The 19966-nt window shown below is 24.7% G+C and overlaps 1 protein-coding gene across 4 annotated transcripts; it reads right to left on the bottom strand.

Annotated features, from left to right (window-relative positions):
- Nucleotides 1-3721: 3721 nt before the first annotated feature.
- Nucleotides 3722-16897, bottom strand: LOC114126733 (F-BAR domain only protein 2). 4 transcript variants are annotated; one of them, XM_050205488.1, is made up of 20 exons: nucleotides 16573-16897; nucleotides 13931-14022; nucleotides 13599-13815; nucleotides 13267-13524; nucleotides 13087-13185; nucleotides 12860-12956; nucleotides 12031-12306; nucleotides 10679-10768; nucleotides 9128-9227; nucleotides 8936-9066; nucleotides 8730-8869; nucleotides 8595-8668; nucleotides 8362-8525; nucleotides 8180-8301; nucleotides 7012-7214; nucleotides 5803-5958; nucleotides 5606-5738; nucleotides 5336-5541; nucleotides 5044-5270; nucleotides 3722-4890 (listed from the first exon to the last, which is right to left on the bottom strand). In XM_050205488.1, exons 1-20 carry the CDS (start codon nucleotides 16600-16602, stop codon nucleotides 4817-4819), a joined length of 2889 nt encoding a protein of 962 aa, XP_050061445.1. In that variant the 5' UTR covers nucleotides 16603-16897; the 3' UTR covers nucleotides 3722-4816. The 4 variants fall into 4 exon arrangements, with proteins under 4 accessions (XP_050061445.1, XP_050061447.1, XP_050061446.1 ...); XM_050205490.1 differs by having other exon boundaries at nucleotides 12124-12306; nucleotides 16573-16896; XM_050205489.1 differs by lacking the exon at nucleotides 10679-10768 and having other exon boundaries at nucleotides 16573-16895.
- Between the last annotated feature and the right edge of the window lie 3069 nt (nucleotides 16898-19966).

Genomic DNA, 19966 nt, shown 5'->3' with positions numbered 1-19966 from the left:
TAATTATTTATTTATTTTTAGTTTGTAAACATTAAAATAAAATGGATCAACAACCATCAAAATATTTGTCTAACCTTCAACAACAAATGGTAGTCTGGCCAGGTACCTAAGGTATGCAAGTGTACTGGGAATCGCTGAACATTTGACAATATTACTAATACATTTATTTTAAATAACAAGAAGTTTTAAACCACCACTAATAAGCCAGTAGAAATACCGAATAAGTAATATAATATATTCATAATTGATCTATGCTATACCATTCATAATATGTTTAATAGGAATGTATTAATTATTAATTAGGTATAAATCATGGAAAATTAGATAATTATAATTTATCATGGTATAAATTATTCAAGTATACATCATACATATAAAAATCAATACATGTTAGACTATACCTAATTATAATATGACCAAATGTTCGATAAAAATATTCACAAATTGTCAGATTTCAAATTTAATGAAGAAAAACTTTTTATTAAAATACAGAGAAAACTTAAAGTGTGAAACATAAAACCTTTAGTCAATTTTTTAAAATAAATATAATTTTAATCACTTTTTTCATGTTTTAATTATAACTGTTGATATGTTCTCTATTTTTAATGACAAATAATTATTTTTATATTGTAATATTATTAATTTTTGAAATCATAATGTTACAAAATTGTTTTTAAAAAATATTATCCAACATCTATGTTTAACTATTTGAGACTAAGGATAGTTTAAAAAAATCTATTTATAATTTATTAAAATTGTTATCATTTGAGATGAGCTGCCTAAAGTAAAAAAATAAAAATATATTTTTTGAATTCCTAAAAATTTAAAACTATTCAGTAAATGCTTTTAAATAGCTTTAAAAATTGATTATGTTAGTTATAATCTTGTAGTAAATATTACTAATAAGAATCAATATAGAGATTTTCAATTTTCTGTTACTATTTGATTATTCATGATCATATAATATAATAAGCAAAATATAGATAAGTATACTAATAATATACAAATACTCGTAATATTTACCTTAAAAATGTTATTAAAAGAATTTTTACAACCCTGATAACAGCTTTAAAAAAACAGTTTTAGCCTAATCCACATTTTTAAACTTTTTATTTACTATATTAGTAATTTAATTTATCAAATTGTTAAACCATAGAGTTTCTGATAATATTTTAAGCCTATTAAGTTATAGTATTAATTATAAACATATGTAATAATACAACAATATATATAACTATAATTATTTGTTATTTATATAAAAAGAATAATTATTAATAGATGCTTTATTTTATTAGTAAACCTTTAAGTACTTTGTTTTTAATTTGCATTAATTAAAATCCTCAACTAAATTTTTGAATATATGAATCAGTCACTATTATAACCACAATAAAATATTTTGGATATTTTTAAATCTCCTAAAGGCGTATATTATTTTAGATTGATTACCTAAGAAAATGCATCTTAAAATTCCTTATAAAATCAATAATTAAAAAGTTAAGTATAAAAAGTGTTTAGGCTATTATATTTGTTATATGCCACCCAGTCATCCACTATTACTGCTTTACTTTATTAAAACGCCAACAATTTTTTTGAAAAAAAAAAAGGTTTTTAGTACCCACCTACGTTTCATTATTAATTAAATTTAATTATTATAGACATAAATACTTCGAATTTTTTTTTATTTAATATTAATAAAATTAAAATTGATCGATTGGGATTCTTGTAAATTTTTGGAATTTTAAAAATCTATAATAATGTTTGTATCAAGTTTTTGTCTATTTGTTACTTGTTCTTATTTATAAGCCATGATACATTAATTGTAGTAGACGTATAATCTTTGTAAGCAACAATTTGAAAACTTTAATTAATTTTACTTATAGTTTATATTAATATTATTTTTGTTTTTTAAACATTAAAAAAATACTTAACAAAAACATTAATGATATCATCAAGAGTATCAAGCATTTTGTTGTAACTATAAATGCATATTAAGAAATGGTAAGAATTTCTTATTTTTACACTTAATATTTACAAATTTTCATAATTAATTTGAATAGAACTTTTAATTGTTTTGTAATATATTTTTAAAATGTTGATGATTAACTTTTGAATTAAACTTAAATTTGACATAACAATTAAAAATTACACTGGTTGATAGCTGCTTACTTAAATTGTATAATGCTATTATACCTAATTGCCATGAAAAAAATTATAAACTTCACTTACAACCATGGGAAAAGAAATAACTAAACACTAAACTCAGATAATAACGATCACAAGTGTGTAAAAGGCTATCAGATAAGAACTGATAGTTTGTTAATTAGAGAGAATTATATCCAAATTTGATATACTGATATTTTTAACACTATTAAATTATAAAACATTTAATTATGAAAGTTTTGACTAAAAATCACATTTAATTTTACTTAAAATGTAATAAAAGATAGTGAGATACTAATCAAAAGGAGCTAGAAGGGAGCCATATTAATTGGGGAGATTATAACTAATCACAAATCACAATAGAAATTTTAACATGATAGAACACTAGATAATATAAGTAATTAATGTCATTTCAAATACTACCAACTTATTGAGTCAAGCCTTAAAATGTTTATTAATGTGTATGGTATAAATAATTTAAATTATTACAAAAAATGTTATTGTGTATAGTAAAATATAATTTGTCTAATCGAAAAAAGTTTCAATTTCATATGCATAACATTTTTTTTGGAATTGCATCAAAATAAGCAATATGTAATATTATAAAATAATGTATATTTAAGTGGGTGGAATTTAAACACAAAATTGTAACTTAAATTTTTAAAGAACCCAGTTAATGACTCTTTTTTCCACCTTTAGTATTAGCTATTCTCACTGACACGTATCAACTGACAATGTTAACCTTTTCTATTCAAACTATTAATTTTAATTTTATTACAATCAGACCTCCAAATGTATAAGTGTGATATTTACCAGCCTCTATCTCATGTTAACGTACAGATTTATAACTGTCGAAATACCATGATATTCTGTTAAAATCTCATAAATAAAAAATGAAAAAATTTAATCAACACTAATTTTTTTTATAAAAAAACAAGTTTAAAAATAGTTAAATGAAAAACTTTAATTAGTTGTCGAGATAAATAGCTTAATATTTATTTAATAGTCTACTATAGTTGTGAATAGAAAATAATAATTTAAGTTAGTGAAATTTTTCAAGCTTTTACGATTTTGAATCGAAATTAAATAACAATATTGTTACTATGTGTGAAATGAATAACTAATTTCAAATTTCAAAATTGTATCACTCGTGAAAAATGTATGAATGTATGTATGATACCGTCACACACACAAAAACCATTCAATTAAATATTATATTATAGCATACTTATAAGTGTATGTCTAAGATAAATAAAAAAAATCAGTTTATCAATATTAATAACAGTAACCTTTGCTAAAAGACAGATGAATGACAGATATCAAAAGAGTTAGTAATATTTACAAAAATCTAAAAACTAAACATATAAAATGTTCTATTTTAAATTATATCAATAATAATCTTAAACTTAACATGTAATAATTTAATAAAATAAAAATATATTTATACGGATAAGTATATTTATTTGATATATTTGTGTATGTAATAAATAATATATATATATACAATATAGTAAATCTAAAAAAATAGTTATCTTCACATATATTAATAAATAATAATATATTAATATTACCAGTTAATTTTTATTTTTTTGAGCCACAAATAATTATCATTCCAGAGCACAGAAAATCTCATGTAACACTAATGTATCAAAAAATAAAAATACCAACAAACAAATTAATTAATTTTAATTTAAAATTTTGATTTTAACATAAAAACTGTAAATGTAAATCTACATTATACATTGGTCCAAATAACAAATTAAAAATACAGTTAACCTACTACAGGTGTCTGAGAAGATATTATCTGTAAATTCACATTATAATCACAAGTCCAATACACGATAACATGCAATATTGTTACCAAAAACTAACTAGTTTAACAAGGAAGCATAAATAGAGCCTTAATATTGATAACTTTATCACAACAATAAAAATAATAATAATAATAATAAAAAGAGATTTTACAATCAGATCTATTGTACTATGTTTTGGTTTACATAAAAAATAGTTAACTAGAAGATGAATTTGATTATTGCTAACTTTAAATGGAATAATATAAAATAAGTATAAATATATTAGTTTAAATATACAGCTGAGTTTCAGAGTTCATTTATTTTAAAAACACAATTAAAAGGAAGCTTTTTACGTAGATATCTGCATCTTAAAAACTATTAGTTTTCAATTTAACTATTTGTCTTATTAATTATTACTTTTAGGATATGTGTTCATTGACTAAAGCTGAGTAATTGTCTTTGACGTCAGTTAGAAATGTATGTTAAAATTGAATTAAAATATAGTTTTATACAATACACAAATATAAGTATTAAAAATCACTCTTATTACATTCATTTTTTTTTTTTTTATATAAAGTTTAATTTGAAACTAGTATGACATAATACTGCAAAATTACTAGCAGACAGTTTTGTTTAATAGCAAAATAATTACTGATAGTAATTATAATTTTATATTATGGGAAAATGATAAAATGTTTTAAAGCTGAAGTTAATTTTTATAGTGTTAATTATTTTATGAAAATAAAAGATGTGTACCAATATAATGAAGAAAAATATTGTCAACAAAAAAAGATATGTTGAGATTATAATACTCGAGTTTAAATAATATAAAAAATAAAAACAAATAATAAAGTAACTGATAATTAACAATCTGATGACACAGTGGAATGTTGAGTAGAGCTTTTGGGATCTGGTTCACCATCACATATATATTTACCTGTAAAGGTTAATAGTTATAAATTAGTCCAACATATTTTTATTAAACAGTATGATTATTAATTATTAATGAAAACTGCCAGTTTAAAATACTAAAAAGTTTTTTAAGATTATTTTTAATATGTTAATAGAATAATTGATATTAAAAATTTACCAGCAACAAAACGTCTTTTGATCAACGAAACTCTATAACCACTGCTTGCCAACTCAAATTCAACTCCAGATAATGTAGTACCTTCACAGTTAAATTGAGTCACTATTGTTGATATAGGGCATAAGCCATCAACCTCAAATCTTGCTTTTAGTGAACCAGAACCTTGACTTTCAGAATACTGAGCAAGTTCCGCAAATCTCCAACTAACTGTTTTTGTATCTGGTGCCCTAAAATATATATTTAAAATCATTTAAAAAAATTGATTTACAAAATTGAGGTAAATCAAAACTACCATTGCGCAGTTGGCTTTGACTGCATATTACGTATAGCTGAATTCAAATTAGCAGAAACAGTAACATTCCGTAAAGGGGAAGGAACACTCATGGAGTGACTATTAAACTTGTAATCAATTTTAAGATCGGTATAAGTATTACTGCATTTGTAAAATGAAACTAGTTGGAACGGACATGAAGCAGCTGCAGTATTGTGTAATTTTACCTACAAAGTAAAATATGAAATTATAAAATGTTTGATTAATAATCATGATAATAATGTTACTAACTTGATATTTAAGGATATCAACATTAAAGTAAGATGCAGCAGGATTTTGCTCAAACTGTTTACGTAATAATGAAGTTAGAGCAGGCATATTGAACTCATAAACAGTCGAATCAGTAGTTGTAAATGAACCATCACTGAAAAAAAAAAAGTATATATTGAAATTTATTTTTAGTATTTATAGTTATATTACTTCCTTACGTTACGACTAATTGTTTGTTTGGAAGAATATTTTCTACTCGAGCAGTGTTCTTCAACCGAAATGATAATTTTGCTGGATTGGGATTATTTGCTAAAATATTTGCAATACCCGCAGGAAACGAAACCATCATATCTCCGAACATTTTAACTTGACACCTGAAATAATATTTAAATAATAATCTAACTAACATAACTTTAATAATCTATTTGTTTATATTTGATTATGGTGCTGATTTATTCAGCCACAACAAGACCTTTATAAAAATTATGATGACAGTGCAACAATAATATAATACAGCTGAAAGCATAGTTTTCCCATTTAAACTGTGTAAATTATATTTTCTGTATACAGTTCATTAACTAACCAATTATTGATAAAATTATTATAAAATATTAGAAGTATTGTGCAAATTATACTTTTGTTAAGATATTGTTAATAGTGAAAATACAAAATAATTGAAATTATGAGTTATGAAGCAAAAAGTAGCTACATTAATGAGAAAGAAATATAAAAATGAACAATCTAATAGTGGATGCAAACTATTCTGCATCTCCACAGTACGTTAAGACCACTGTTTGTTTGTACAGTCATGTAGTAAGGAAAAAAATTTCATTGATAATAAATAAATGTGTTGCCAACATTTACTTAAAAATTAGTCTGTTTTATAAAATTGTACTATCATACATAATAACTATAAAACTATATACACCAATAATAAGTAGTTTATAATAAACCAGGTTTAATGAATGTGATATATAATTGGAAAAATTTAAAAAAAATATAATATAAAAAATTAAAATTGGTGATATTACAATATACTATGTAATAAATGTATAGTATTATATTCTATCTAGCATTATAAAGTTGTAATTTAATATTGTATTGTACTAAGTAAACCAAAAGTATTGGATACCTACTCAGTCTTGTAAACATTTACTTGGAAAAAATATTTTTATACTTAACTTGAAGTATTTATAAATATATTAGGTATATCACAATTCTGTCGCAGTAAAAATGTTCTTACTGCGTAAATAATTAATAGTATTGAGTGTCTAATATTTTCTGTTTACTTAACAAATATAGTATGTACGATATCACAACTTAATACCACTATTTTTCTATTATAATTATTTAGTCTTTTTTACACTAAATATCATAAAAGGTTTTTGCTGTGATAATAGATGTTTTAAAACATTTTAAAATAATACCTTGATTCGTTTGATCCTTTAAAATATGCATGGATAATTTCATGAAAAGCAACAGCTAATGGAATCGAATCACATAATCCAATTGTTAATGGTGATGGCCCTCTAGATGGTCCTAAAACTCCGGAAGATCGAAAATCCAAACTTGACACACTGTCTGTTCTGCCAATACTTATTGGACTAAGTTGATTGCGAGGTCCATTGTTCTACATTCAATAAAATAAAAATGTGAACTGATTAGAAATAAATAATTTTTTTATAACACATAAATATCACATCTATTTTTCATTTCAATCGATTTCGCAAAACTAGAAGATTCCAGTCATAAAACAGAACTGGATTTCTACATTTAGTATAATAACATAATATTTATACAAACATATTAAATTTGTAAAACAGCAGGGAAATTCAGTAATATAGAACTTGTTTGAATAAAAACAAATTCAATTATTTAAAATGAAAAACAAATTTTTATAATTGTGATATTTGATATTTGTTTGATACTGAATATTTTCGAGTCAAGTAAATATTGGCTGATAATAATAAAATCTAAGCTCAGTAAATTGTATTACCTTGTAAATTATATTACCCCTGATTATATTGTTTTAAATTAAGAGGATGACATACTCCAAATACTGTTTCATCTTACTAATATAAACATAATAAATATGAATTCAATAGAACTTTAATATTAGAATCAATTTACCTATTATCAAACTTATTTACTGAATATTAGTTTTATTCAATTATTGTATTATTCATATATATTTTTTTTTAGCGAATTTGTTTGTATTAAAAAAAAAATGTGTTTATTATGTAAATGTACAGATTATGTAATAAGCTCTATATAAAAATTTCCCAATGTCTCATTGTAGAAAAATGTCCTTATGTATTTACGCGATGTGAAAAAAATGTAATTCTGTTTCAGAAACTGGATGCAATACATACAACACATAAATGATTTCAAAAGTATTTAATAAAAATTTAATAAATATTTGTTTTTTTTAGACATTAAATTTTAATTATATACTTTTAATGTGCATACCAAAAATATGTATACCGTAACAACATAAATTATTTGTGTTGATTAAAGGTTTAAAGTTAATCTTGGTAAAAATTTTAATGTCTATCGACTATCATAATATTATTATTCAAATAATTCTGTAATTACCTCACGTCTAGAAGGAGGACGAGGAATAGAAATAGAACACACTGGAGGAGTAGTTGATGGAGGACCCTGTTTTGGAGTCGACTGTTGAGCATCTCCAACATCAAAAAACAAATCACCTAGGTCTAAACATTTTTATTATATTTTTATTACTATTTTGTTGAATAAAATTATATTACAATTACCTGCAGCATATCTTGAAACCACAGGAAAAACATTTGGAGGAGAAATAGATTTATTAGTTAAGGATAGAGTAGGACTATTCATTGAATTACTCTGCTGAACTGGGCTAGGAGTAGGGTCGCTGGGTTGAAACAAATTCAGTCCTATTAAATCATTACTTATTTTCCTAAAATGTATAAAATTATATTAATGTAATCTATATAAGTAATAAATGTATTATATAATTATTGCTTACGCAGTATTCAATTGTTGAGAAACAGATTTAGAACGTTTCATGGTACCATCATCATTAACTGATCCTCGGCGATTCTAAAAACCATAATTTAAAGTAAGATATTATGATACATATTTTTTTTTTTTTATTAATTACCTTTAATGTATGTGTTCCTAAAGGTAATAATGATATGTTTTCAACAGTGGCTCTTAACTCATCAACACTTGCACTGATTGGACCTGCCCCATTGCTTAAGGGTTTTATCTCAACGTGTAGTCTTTTTTCTCTTTCATCATCTATTAAGTTCATATTGTATAAGTATATATTATAATATTGAATTACAATAAATAAAAATTAAGAACCTGAATCAGAAGAGGAATCAAATGTCTCTTCTTTATCAATAGTCCAAGTCAATTGTCCCGTTGGCTGAATACAATATCCTTCATCATCTAATTCAGGAGGACCATTTTTCGACTCTTCTTCTTTTTCTTCACTAAAAGTCATACATAATTTAGTATACAATACAATTTATGAGGAAACATGTTTATATTTACTTGTCAGATTTATCTTCTTTGCCAACTGTTTCACCACTAGAGTCCTTTTTCTTTTTAGTTTTCTTTTCTTTACGTTTATCTCTTCTACTTCTTAAAAACCCTGAACATACATTAAATTCCTTTACCAAATCACTTGGCAAATACAAATCATTGAGCACATAATACAAAGAGATGATAATATAATAGTGTGATTGTATATAATAAAAAAAAATTTAATATTTTTATTACTTAACACATTCTCTTTGTATTTGGTACTTAAGTATCATCTCAATAAATAATACTAATGATAAAATAACTGTGAACATACATGCAACTACAATAAAAATAAAATTGTATTAAAAATAAATAAATAATATAGGTAATAATTGATAACAAATGCAACAATAAAAGCCATTTCAAAGGATGTATAAAGGATAAAGAGAAATTCATTTCGGAATGTTCTATTAGTTAATGTGAAATAAAAATATATACTTATAGCCACCCTTATAATATAATTGACCACCTTGAAATTAGTTAACTTGAAGGTTGTGTACTTGAATGACAGCATGCTAAATATAAATATATGTTAATAAAAAGATTTTATTTTTAGTTTTAAGCATAGTTAACTGTAATGATTTATAAATGAGTTTTTAACTCGCATAAATTGATGAATTTATTGATAACTTTCAAAACAAATAACATTAATTAAGTATTAATTAAACTATAATGAAGAATTAATGTTTTTTTTTTAAACAACACTCCTAAGTTTTATTTTTATTGAAAATAATATATAAAAAATATTCTTAATGATTTATATTGAATATAATTGATGCATAAAAAAATATTTATAAAGTACCTTAATGACAGAAAAAAATATGTATACTATTTTTTGACCATTCTCCTTAATATAAAAGTGACTAATTTGTAATTAATAAATTTGATTTCATCATGATTAGATGCAATAATATAATTTCTTATAAAATAAAAACATCTTGTATTTTAATAGAAGTATTTAGTTATAACATTAAAAAAAATGAATGGCATAATGACAAATGCTAACTCAGATAATTATTCTTATTGAAAGAAGTATTTTGCTTTATATAGAAAAATATATTATTATTCAACAATGTAATTTGTAAAAATAATAAATACATAAAAGCATGGAATTGAATTTAATCACTATTATACAATTTATTATACATAAATAATTTATTTCAAGAAAATATTAAAATAAATATACTGTATAAAATATGTTTCAGAATAATAACTAGTGTATTTATCAACAATATACCTGTTGAAATATTTGTTTTTACAAAATAAAAAATAAAAATGTATGCCTAGATTATTATTTCAATTGTTTAATTATTAACTATCAAAATTAATTTATCTGAAACTTACTTCATTCATATATTTGCTTAAACAGTATATGCCAAGAATAAGAACTCAAATAAATCTGCATATAGTGCATAAGAAGGGAGCATACTTCATTGATCTAAAGGAAAATGCTACAAAAATATGTAAACATGCAAGAAACTTTACACCTAAGGATCAATAATAATAAACACAAATTACATTTTGATCCACGAATAGAATTCTGAGGAAGTGAATAAGCTGTGTGATCAGCACTTAAACTCACAGTTCTGTTTGATTTTGAAAAAGCACCTGTAACACAGCTTTTACTTAAATAACAACACAAAAGCTTATGATTAATTCACATAAATAATATGCATGCATTATACATAATTTGACAGGATAATAATGAACAATGATCAATGATGGATACATTTTGAACAGCATAGATTTCATACTTAGTATTTTGTAATTATTGTTACTATTATTTGGTATGAATAAAAACATATAAAATAATTATTGTAACAAATAATGAGAACAATAAAATTAAGAATATTACTTAGAAATTGTAAATCTTTTTCTTGTCAAAAATATACTTTAAAACCAACAAATTTAGCTTGTGAAATCAAACCAACAATTATTATAAACACAAATTACTACAAAATACTTTAAGTTTATAGACAACATTATTTATGTAGCAATGACAAACAAAATTAATGATTGATTACTTCATCATTAATTTGTTAATGAATAGTATATAATAATACATAGATTTGTGGTATAGTATAACACAATATAATAGAAATGTAATATCCAAAGATAAGGCACCAAAAATTAAATACATTAACATTTATAAATGTTTGTTAGTATTTTAATTTCTATGATCCAGTTTTCCTTTAAGATATAATCAATAAATAATTATTTTACAAAATATTTTTACAATATTAAAAATTAATGAATAAAAATATATTATTAATGTATAATAAATCAGAACAATTTTAGTAGACCATTTTCAAATATTTTCAATACCATGCATTTATAATTTTATGTTTAAGATAAATATGTTAATTGAAACCTAACTCATAACTTAAAAAAAAAATCAATAGGTAATATTATAGTATTTACATTTAATTATTGGTATTTAAATATCGCAGAGAGAATTTTAATTTATCAAATTATTAAATTTTATTTTTAAATAAGTTAGTTAAATTTTATCAATATAAAAAATGTTCATGAAAAAAGCAAGAACAGTTTCAATTCAATTTTTGTTTTTATTATTAATACAGGTAGAATTAAAATTATGTTTAAAATAATTTTAATTCAATAGCACTTAAAGTATTTATGAGTAATAAAATGAAATACTGATTTAAAAATACGGAAGAAAATGAACACTAATATATTAAGGGAATTGGTCAAATAATACTAACTAGTATACAAACATAATCGTATAAAGCAACTAAAAAGATGTTTGATATTACCGATTGCTGGTACGGTGCAGAAAAAATTCTACTATAATAGCAGTTCCGGTAGGCCAATTGCGAGGTTGAAAAAAATTTATTGTTAAATGAACATACCATGGGAGTTGGAGATGAAGATATTGAGTAAGGATGTTGCTCTGGAGGACTGGTAATTGGTAGCATCTTTCTTGTCCTTTATACGGCAATTACCTTCACGTTTTGCCGTAGAAGGCTTTTCAGACGCTACACTTGTTGCACATGAATTTTGTGGCGTACTCGTGAAGACTGGTGAATTGGTTCCTTGAATTGACTTTGAATCACTTGATGAATCCGGAACCTGATTCAAACTACTAGTAGTGCTATTCAGACACAATTCCTCAAATTCGATGGTTTCTTATAAAGACAAATACAATTTATTATAAGTAGAGTACAATTAAAAATATATAGCTACATAATATAATGTGTAAAGTTAGTATGTTTATTGTTAAATGTCTTAGTGTTTTAGTTGAGCATAATTTAAAACAAATTATAAATACACAAAGTTAGACTTAGAAGCAGTTATAATAATTATAGTTTACTTGCATCGTTTTATACTTTAAATATAATTTTTTTTAATTTTTAATTTCAAAGAATATTTTAAAAATATATTTAATATTTTGTTATTGAATTTAGCACACTACACAAGTTTTGTATTCGTGACTTGTGCAAGCACATAAATATTTAGTTCATATTCATAATTTGTTAAAAATGTATAGTATATTATTTAAAATTCATGATTAATAATAAACATTTTAAAGACATTTTATGTCATACTTGACTATATTAAGAGTATACCTTTATAACTAATAAAATTAATGGTAAATACGCCCATGCATTTTTTAAATTTTTAAGGTCATAAACATCTTTATCTCAATCTTAATTATATGTAAAATAAAATGCCAAGTACCTGGTTTTTCTAATCCCGTATATTTTGCACAAACAAATTTCTCTAATAATTTGTCCACAGTCATTTCTAAACATTGTTTTTTAAATTCAACATGTACCTAGATACAACAAATATTATGTAATTATAAAAATATTATAATTGTTTGATTTAATCTAATAGAATACAAGTTATACAGCTTTATCTTTGATTATCATGTATTCAAAATTAAAATTATAATTTATACTAACCTTTCCAATTTCCTCATGATTAGTTTCAATTAGCTCTGTATAGACATTGAGAAAATCTTTCATCTGTTTTAAATGTGATTGTTCAACTTCTTGAAAAAGCTATATTAAAAATTTTAATTAATTCAATGAATTTAAAAAACAATGATCATTATGCTTATAAAAAAATTTAAATGTTTTAACCTTGCATGCTATATTCATTTTTTTTTCAAATTCTTCTTTAACATTGCTATATTTTTCAACTAATACTTTGTAATCATCTTGAGCTTTTTTAAATTTTATTTCAGCTTTTTCAATTTCCTTGGCAGAGGCATTATCTTTTCTGAGCTTATCTAACTCTCCACCTTTTTGTACATAAATATCTTTTGCTTTTTGTAAGGCCAATGTAGTCGACTGAATTGCTTGTACTGCATCTAATGTGCCACTTTGTTCTTCTTTAACCTAAAGTATTATTATATGTAAAAAATAAATACATGAAATACCAATTTCAGCTGTAAATTATAATTTATACTTACAGTTTTATGTTTTTTATGCAATTCATCAGTGTATTTAGTAACATCCTTTACTAATTCACAGACTTTATGTACCATCTGCATATGTATTGTGGTTAGTTTCTCAATGGATAGACGAAGTAATTGCCATAAAGGATTAAATGTTCCTGTATTTGAACTACTACTTGTTTGTTTAGCTAACTTTGCAAGTAATTTTGAACATGTTTCTTCAATATTAGTCCTAAAAACAATATTATTTACAATATTATTTTATAGTATAATATGTTATGTCTTTAGGTGATTAATAAGCTGTATTGTTTAAAAAATGGTTTATATTATTTACAACAAAAAATTACCTTTCTCTTAAAAAATCTGATAGATCCTTATTAGCAATCAACCCATGTTTCATATTATGGTACAAAATGTCAAATCCATTATTTTTTTCACCCTATAACAATTCAAAAAATTTAATTATGCACATGTAAATTAACTGCGTAAATTACTCTTTTCATTTTACAGATTTAGATTTGCAGTCTATTCCCTGATAATTAGATACTCTAGTTCTAATCAATCAATTCTATTTAACATACTAAGAAAAATGATCTACAGTTGCATATATTAATGAGTGTTAAGTACCAAATTAATATCCAAAAAAAAAATGTTAAACAAGTATACATTTAAGACTTAAAATTTTGATTTTATTATACATTTTCAGTACTTTTATTTAATCATACAAAGGTTAAATACTAAAATATAATATCTTAAAATTAAAGTGTTGTTTATATGTTTTAAGCAAAGCAATTTTAGATTCTGAGCGGAGCGAGGAATGTATTGGTTTTACAATGATGTTTATTTCTTTTTTATTATGTAAACACTTTTTCTCCCCTAAACTTGCTCAAAAGTACAATTGTAGCATATTTTCAGAAAAGTAATGTTCTTGAGCTGGTACTTTAGAGGGGTCATTTTTCGATTTTCATAATGATACTCGAAATAAAAGCGGTTAAAGGAGAAAAAATGTACAACTTCACAATTATGTAATTAGGTACGGCTTTGTTTATCACCATAGAAACAAATAAAATTAAATAAAAAAGATCCCCTCGTCCGCTCAGAATCGTTTTTTATCGAATGCAATCATATTGCATTTAAATCGAATACCTACAGTAAAATTACACTATTCTATGCGAGGACCGAAGGAATGATGGACAAACATCCACCACCAAAATGAGCTGACCTACTTTTTTTAATATTTGTTTTTCAGCTAAATCATTAATGAATAAAAAAATTATATTTTTGTATTTTAATAAATAATTAAAATGCTTATCAAAAACTTGTAAATATAAAAAAAAAACTTTCCAACCAATGAGGTAATTACAGTCAAGAGATATATTCTTTATAATCATTTTAATTGGCTTTAAAATAATAACGAATATATATATTCATCTATATTCATTAACTTGTCACATATTTATTACAAGTCATTAAAATATCATCATATAACTTTAATTTATCAATATTTTCCCCCTTGAAACACATCCAACTGCAAGTCTTTTAAACATAGCGACAAACTAATAGCTCAAATAAAATAGGAATAAATGTTATATAATAAAAACAAAGAATAATTTTATCATGATTCATGATTGGTAAAATAATATTAATTTGACATTAAAATTAACTTGACATGCTGAAAAACTATGCGAGAAGTGTCTGATTTATTGAATGAATCATGGCAAACAATAAATTTCAATCTAGAATCAATCAAGTAGGTACTATGATTTAATTAATTTTCATATGATTTCACAATGACTTTATTATATAATGATATTTTTTTATGTATAGATCTAATTTTTTACATTTCATTAATATATTTTTTTACTTATAAAAGGTAATAGTTACAATGGTCAATTTGACCGATAAACCATATTTAAATAGTGTTATTCTATAGATTATACAATATGAAACTAAAATAAATTAAATATTAAGTTATACCAAGCATGTATTATTTATAAAATTAAAAATTTGTTAGACAAAAAGACCTAAGACTCAGTAACCTAACCTAAGGGGTTAAAAGCTTCAATTATTTATATGAAAAACAATTAACATACATGACTAAGGTTAGGTATACACATTTAAATAAATTAAAACAAATAGGTACCTACCTATAATTTATATATATATAAAAGTGCAATTTGTTATAATTATTTTACTTTATATTTTTTATTATTTAATATATAAATATGATTCTAAAAGATCATACAATTAAACATATCTATTTTTATATGTTATAAGGAATATAATTATGTTGTATTTGTTCTAGCGTATCTTAAGGATTTATATGCGTTAAAATCTAATAGGTACTCATTATTACTTTTCTTGTAATATGAATCACTATCTAGTAAATCCTAGAAACCTACAATTAGAATTTTCTGATGATATGTACTTTTTATGGAAAATATCATGTCTCTTTTTAAACATTTATATAATATATTAATGGAATGATTCTGGCAATAAATTCTTTAAAAGTTAATCAAAATACATTTATCAAGAACAACAAAATCTAAATTTTAATGATGCGTTATAAATAATACACGACGCACAAACACATAAATGAAATAAGAAGCTGTACAGTATCGATCAATCTGATAATCATTATTCCATGGTAAAACAATTAATTTTATACAGCAATAGAATAGAATACCTAAATAAAAAGATCAAATGCAGTCGGGAGGTCAAAAATATAATTAGTATTGATTGGAGTCAACTAAACATTATAAGAAACAAATTACGATTGAGTATGTGTGTCTGTGTAGTGTATGTGTGCGTGTGTGCGTGTGTGCGTGCGTATGAACGCGCGTTTACAATGCAAATTAAACGTAAAACGGACTAAGATATCATGTCGAGAACCGTGAAATCCAACACTAGGTGACGAGGGACGAGGATAAGAGTAGATTCGACGAATGCTAATAAACCGGGAGACAATCGATAAAAGAAAAATATTTACCCAGAAATAATCACAAAAGTCAACAGTCATGATGAACGACGTGTAGCGCTGGTCATTCCAAAGTCGAGACGGAAGTGACGAGAACGTGGAGCCGTTTCCGTGTTGTCGTCAGTGTGCGTTGTCGCGCTCGCGGCGATTGTCGGACGGTGGTCAGCGCGAAACCGTGTCACACATCAAACGGGACGACGGCGCAAAAAAATATGGTTTCGGAATCAACGCAGCTTCGGACCGGAATTATTATTCGGTCGCTTCATCCGACGCCGATGAGGACCGACCGACGGGACTGATAGCGCATTAACATTAACAGTCGTGCGCGAGGGAGACGGGGTTGACTGATTGTGGAGAGGAAAAAAAAAAATTATCGGACTCGCTATCACGTCCGCGCGCGCGAGCCAAAAACGGTTTACGCCCTCTCGGCGGCCCCGCGCACCGCCACCGGTGCAGCGACGCGACAATTGCGACACCGCGGTGCAGCACGCCCACGATGCGGTCATGGAAGAAACCAGAAGCGTTCCGGCAAACGCCTACCGCCGCCGCCGTAACTGCCGCCGCCTCCACCGTCGGTATTATTATATTATGTACGCACGCACACTTGTTACAACGTTATTATGATGATGTGCGTGCGGTACTTGCCATTATGCGATGTCGTTATTTGTTATTATCTGTTTTTTTTTTTTTGTTGTTGATTTCGTAGGCTGCGGTCACGTTATTCAATGCGAAAAAAAATTTAATTTACGGTTGTAAACTTGTAAATAATTATAATGCGAAATAATATAGGTGCTTAGGTACCTATATAGGTATAGTTTGGCGCCAACAGGAATTTTTCATTTTTTATTTTCTCGTTAAACGTATAAGTAGGTACCTGTTGAAACGGCGATCCAAGGACATCTAAAAATTTGATGAAAACCGAAAATAAATATATACCTACCTAGTTAACGAGTTGTGGTGGTTTTGAAGTTTGGCAACTGTAAATTAATCGATTATCCCTGTACCCAAATTTGTGTGTTTCTGCAAAAAGCTGCAAACGTGCCACGTTCTCTGTTCAATGGTATAATATTTACGTAGGCAGCTATTATACCGATAGTGCATATAAGTTATCTCAGGACGCATATATATATTATTTAATATTTACTAAATTATATTGATATTTATTATACGGTTATTGCGAAAAATGATTATAATAATATAATATATTATATAAGTTTAAAACTATGTCTATTAAACTTAATGAATAACGATTATCATCATCACAATTTTGGTCACCGAAATCATTTGTCATACTTAAGTTTCGATAAAATGGTGAATTATTACGTCTTAATCGCCTGCTATGATAAATGATAATATTGGATGCTGAATAAGCGGACGAGGGGACCAGTCAACGAAATATTATAGTTCCGGAGTCCGAACGCTTCGGTCCTTTATATTATATATGCCAAGGCTATGGGACATAATCAATCTCCCTCAGAAAATAATTATATGTACAACAATAAAAATGATCGTTTTAAACACTTGGTTATTAATTATTATGTATATACAGTATACATAATAATATAATATATTGATCGTTGGCCTACGCATAACTTATTAAAAACAATAATATGTTTAATGTTTATTATATATAGGCACTAATAAGTAGCCAATAATTAGAAATTAATTACACATTTTTTAACCAAGCGTAAAAATTATTATGACGTATTGGTAATAAACTAATAACATAATTATTAGGTATAAAAAACAGTATGTCTAAACTTATATCTATATAATATGCCTATAAATTCTCAAACGGCTCAAACAACCTTGGAGTTCACAAGTCTTTACTCTTTAGGGATAGTGCGGGCTATAGTCTAAGTATCAGATGTTTATGATATTGCAGAATTTTTCTATTAATCCAATTTTAATAGAACCTAGTCATCTAGAAACAAATTTGATTCATATTCTACTTTTACATAACAATCAAATAACTAAAATCGTTAATAATTTTATCCAAATTTAAACTTAAAATGTCTATAAGAAAAGTGCATTTATATAAATTTTTTGATTTTTTGATCATAGCAGAATTCATTAGGTACTTTTGAAGAAACTTGTGTTAAAATTTCAAGCTTCTTAACCCAGCTAAAACATTTTTATCGATATTTATACAAAAAAAACTAAACATTTTTAATACTGAAAATGTCTATTGTAAATAGCACAAAAAATCAAAATATTAAAAAAATTTTATTAAGTGTTGAAATTGATAACATGAATATTTTGTAAAAATTTCAAGTACCTATCTGAAATTATTCGTTTTTAAATTTCAACAAAATAAGAAAATAGTTTGATTATAAATCGTTATTACTTATTTTACGCAATAACAATAAATTTTGTCAAAATGTAAACTAATAAATATTTCGTAGTGCGATTTGTGACGATAGAGAAGACCTACTAGCTGAATCGAAGGATACTTTAACCACCAAAAGTTTTTCTAATGGTCATAAAATTAAAAAGAAATATTATGTTATTTATCTTAATATTTTATTATTATAATGGCAATATTTTTGTGATTTTTATGAATTTCTTATTTTTTTTTATTCATAATATATTTCTGTTTTTATGCAATTTTTTATCAGTTTTTTTCCGATTTTATTAAAAAAAAATTTACATCGAATTTCTTATAAAACCAACTAGATTTTTGAACTATTATAGAATATTATCACTTATTTTTAGTTTTTTGTGTTTCAGTACAAATTATTAAGACTTTGATGTAGGTATTTCATCTAAATTCTAACTTTAAACGCTGTTTAAATGTTGTGTCTGTACTTTTGATAATTCTGAATTGTTTCATGAATAATTTATGTGAAATTTTGTCAAATATTTTTGAGTTTTTTATTTTTTTAACTGAGAGAAATATAATATGATTAAATAATCTATATAAACATTTTATCAATAATTGAACCACTTGACAGGGTTCAATAGTGACCTATTGGCTACTAGTATTACAATTGGCTTAAAATCTAAATTATTAATTTTTTGAATTTTTCTTTAATTTTACATAAATAAACTACATGCAATAAATAAATTAAACATACTTATTTAATACATCCAAGTATCCAACTATGATTAAATGCAAGGTTTAAAGGTTTCATAACAATTATATTCCCTATCAGTCAAATGTACGATGTACCTATTAAAAAATAATATTAACATTTATTATTTTAAAATATTTGCTGAACCTTGCTTTTAAAGTTCATTTGAATTAAAATGTCTTATTATTTTTTTTTTTTTAAATAACAACAAAAAGTAGGTAGGTAATAAAAGGTAACTAATGAGCTGGCTAATATATTATATTATGTAAAGATGTTCGAAACAGTAGAAACTCATTTATCGCTAATGGATATACATGACTAAAGTACTAAAG

This window comes from Aphis gossypii, chromosome X (genome assembly GCF_020184175.1).
Source record: "Aphis gossypii isolate Hap1 chromosome X, ASM2018417v2, whole genome shotgun sequence".
NCBI classification, from domain to species: Eukaryota; Metazoa; Arthropoda; class Insecta; order Hemiptera; family Aphididae; genus Aphis; species Aphis gossypii.
Note: the sequence above shows the minus strand (reverse complement) of the source record. Positions and strands in the feature narration are given on the sequence as shown.

Coding starts and splice junctions, on each gene's coding strand:
- LOC114126733 (XM_050205488.1), bottom strand. CDS start 16,602: ATGACTGTTGACTTTTGTGATTATTTCTGG. Junction 9,067..9,127: donor AAAGAAGATAAATCTGACAA/GTAAATATAAAC, acceptor TATGACTTTTAG/TGAAGAAAAAGAAGAAGAGT. Junction 5,959..7,011: donor AAAGGATCAAACGAATCAAG/GTATTATTTTAA, acceptor ATATTATTTCAG/GTGTCAAGTTAAAATGTTCG.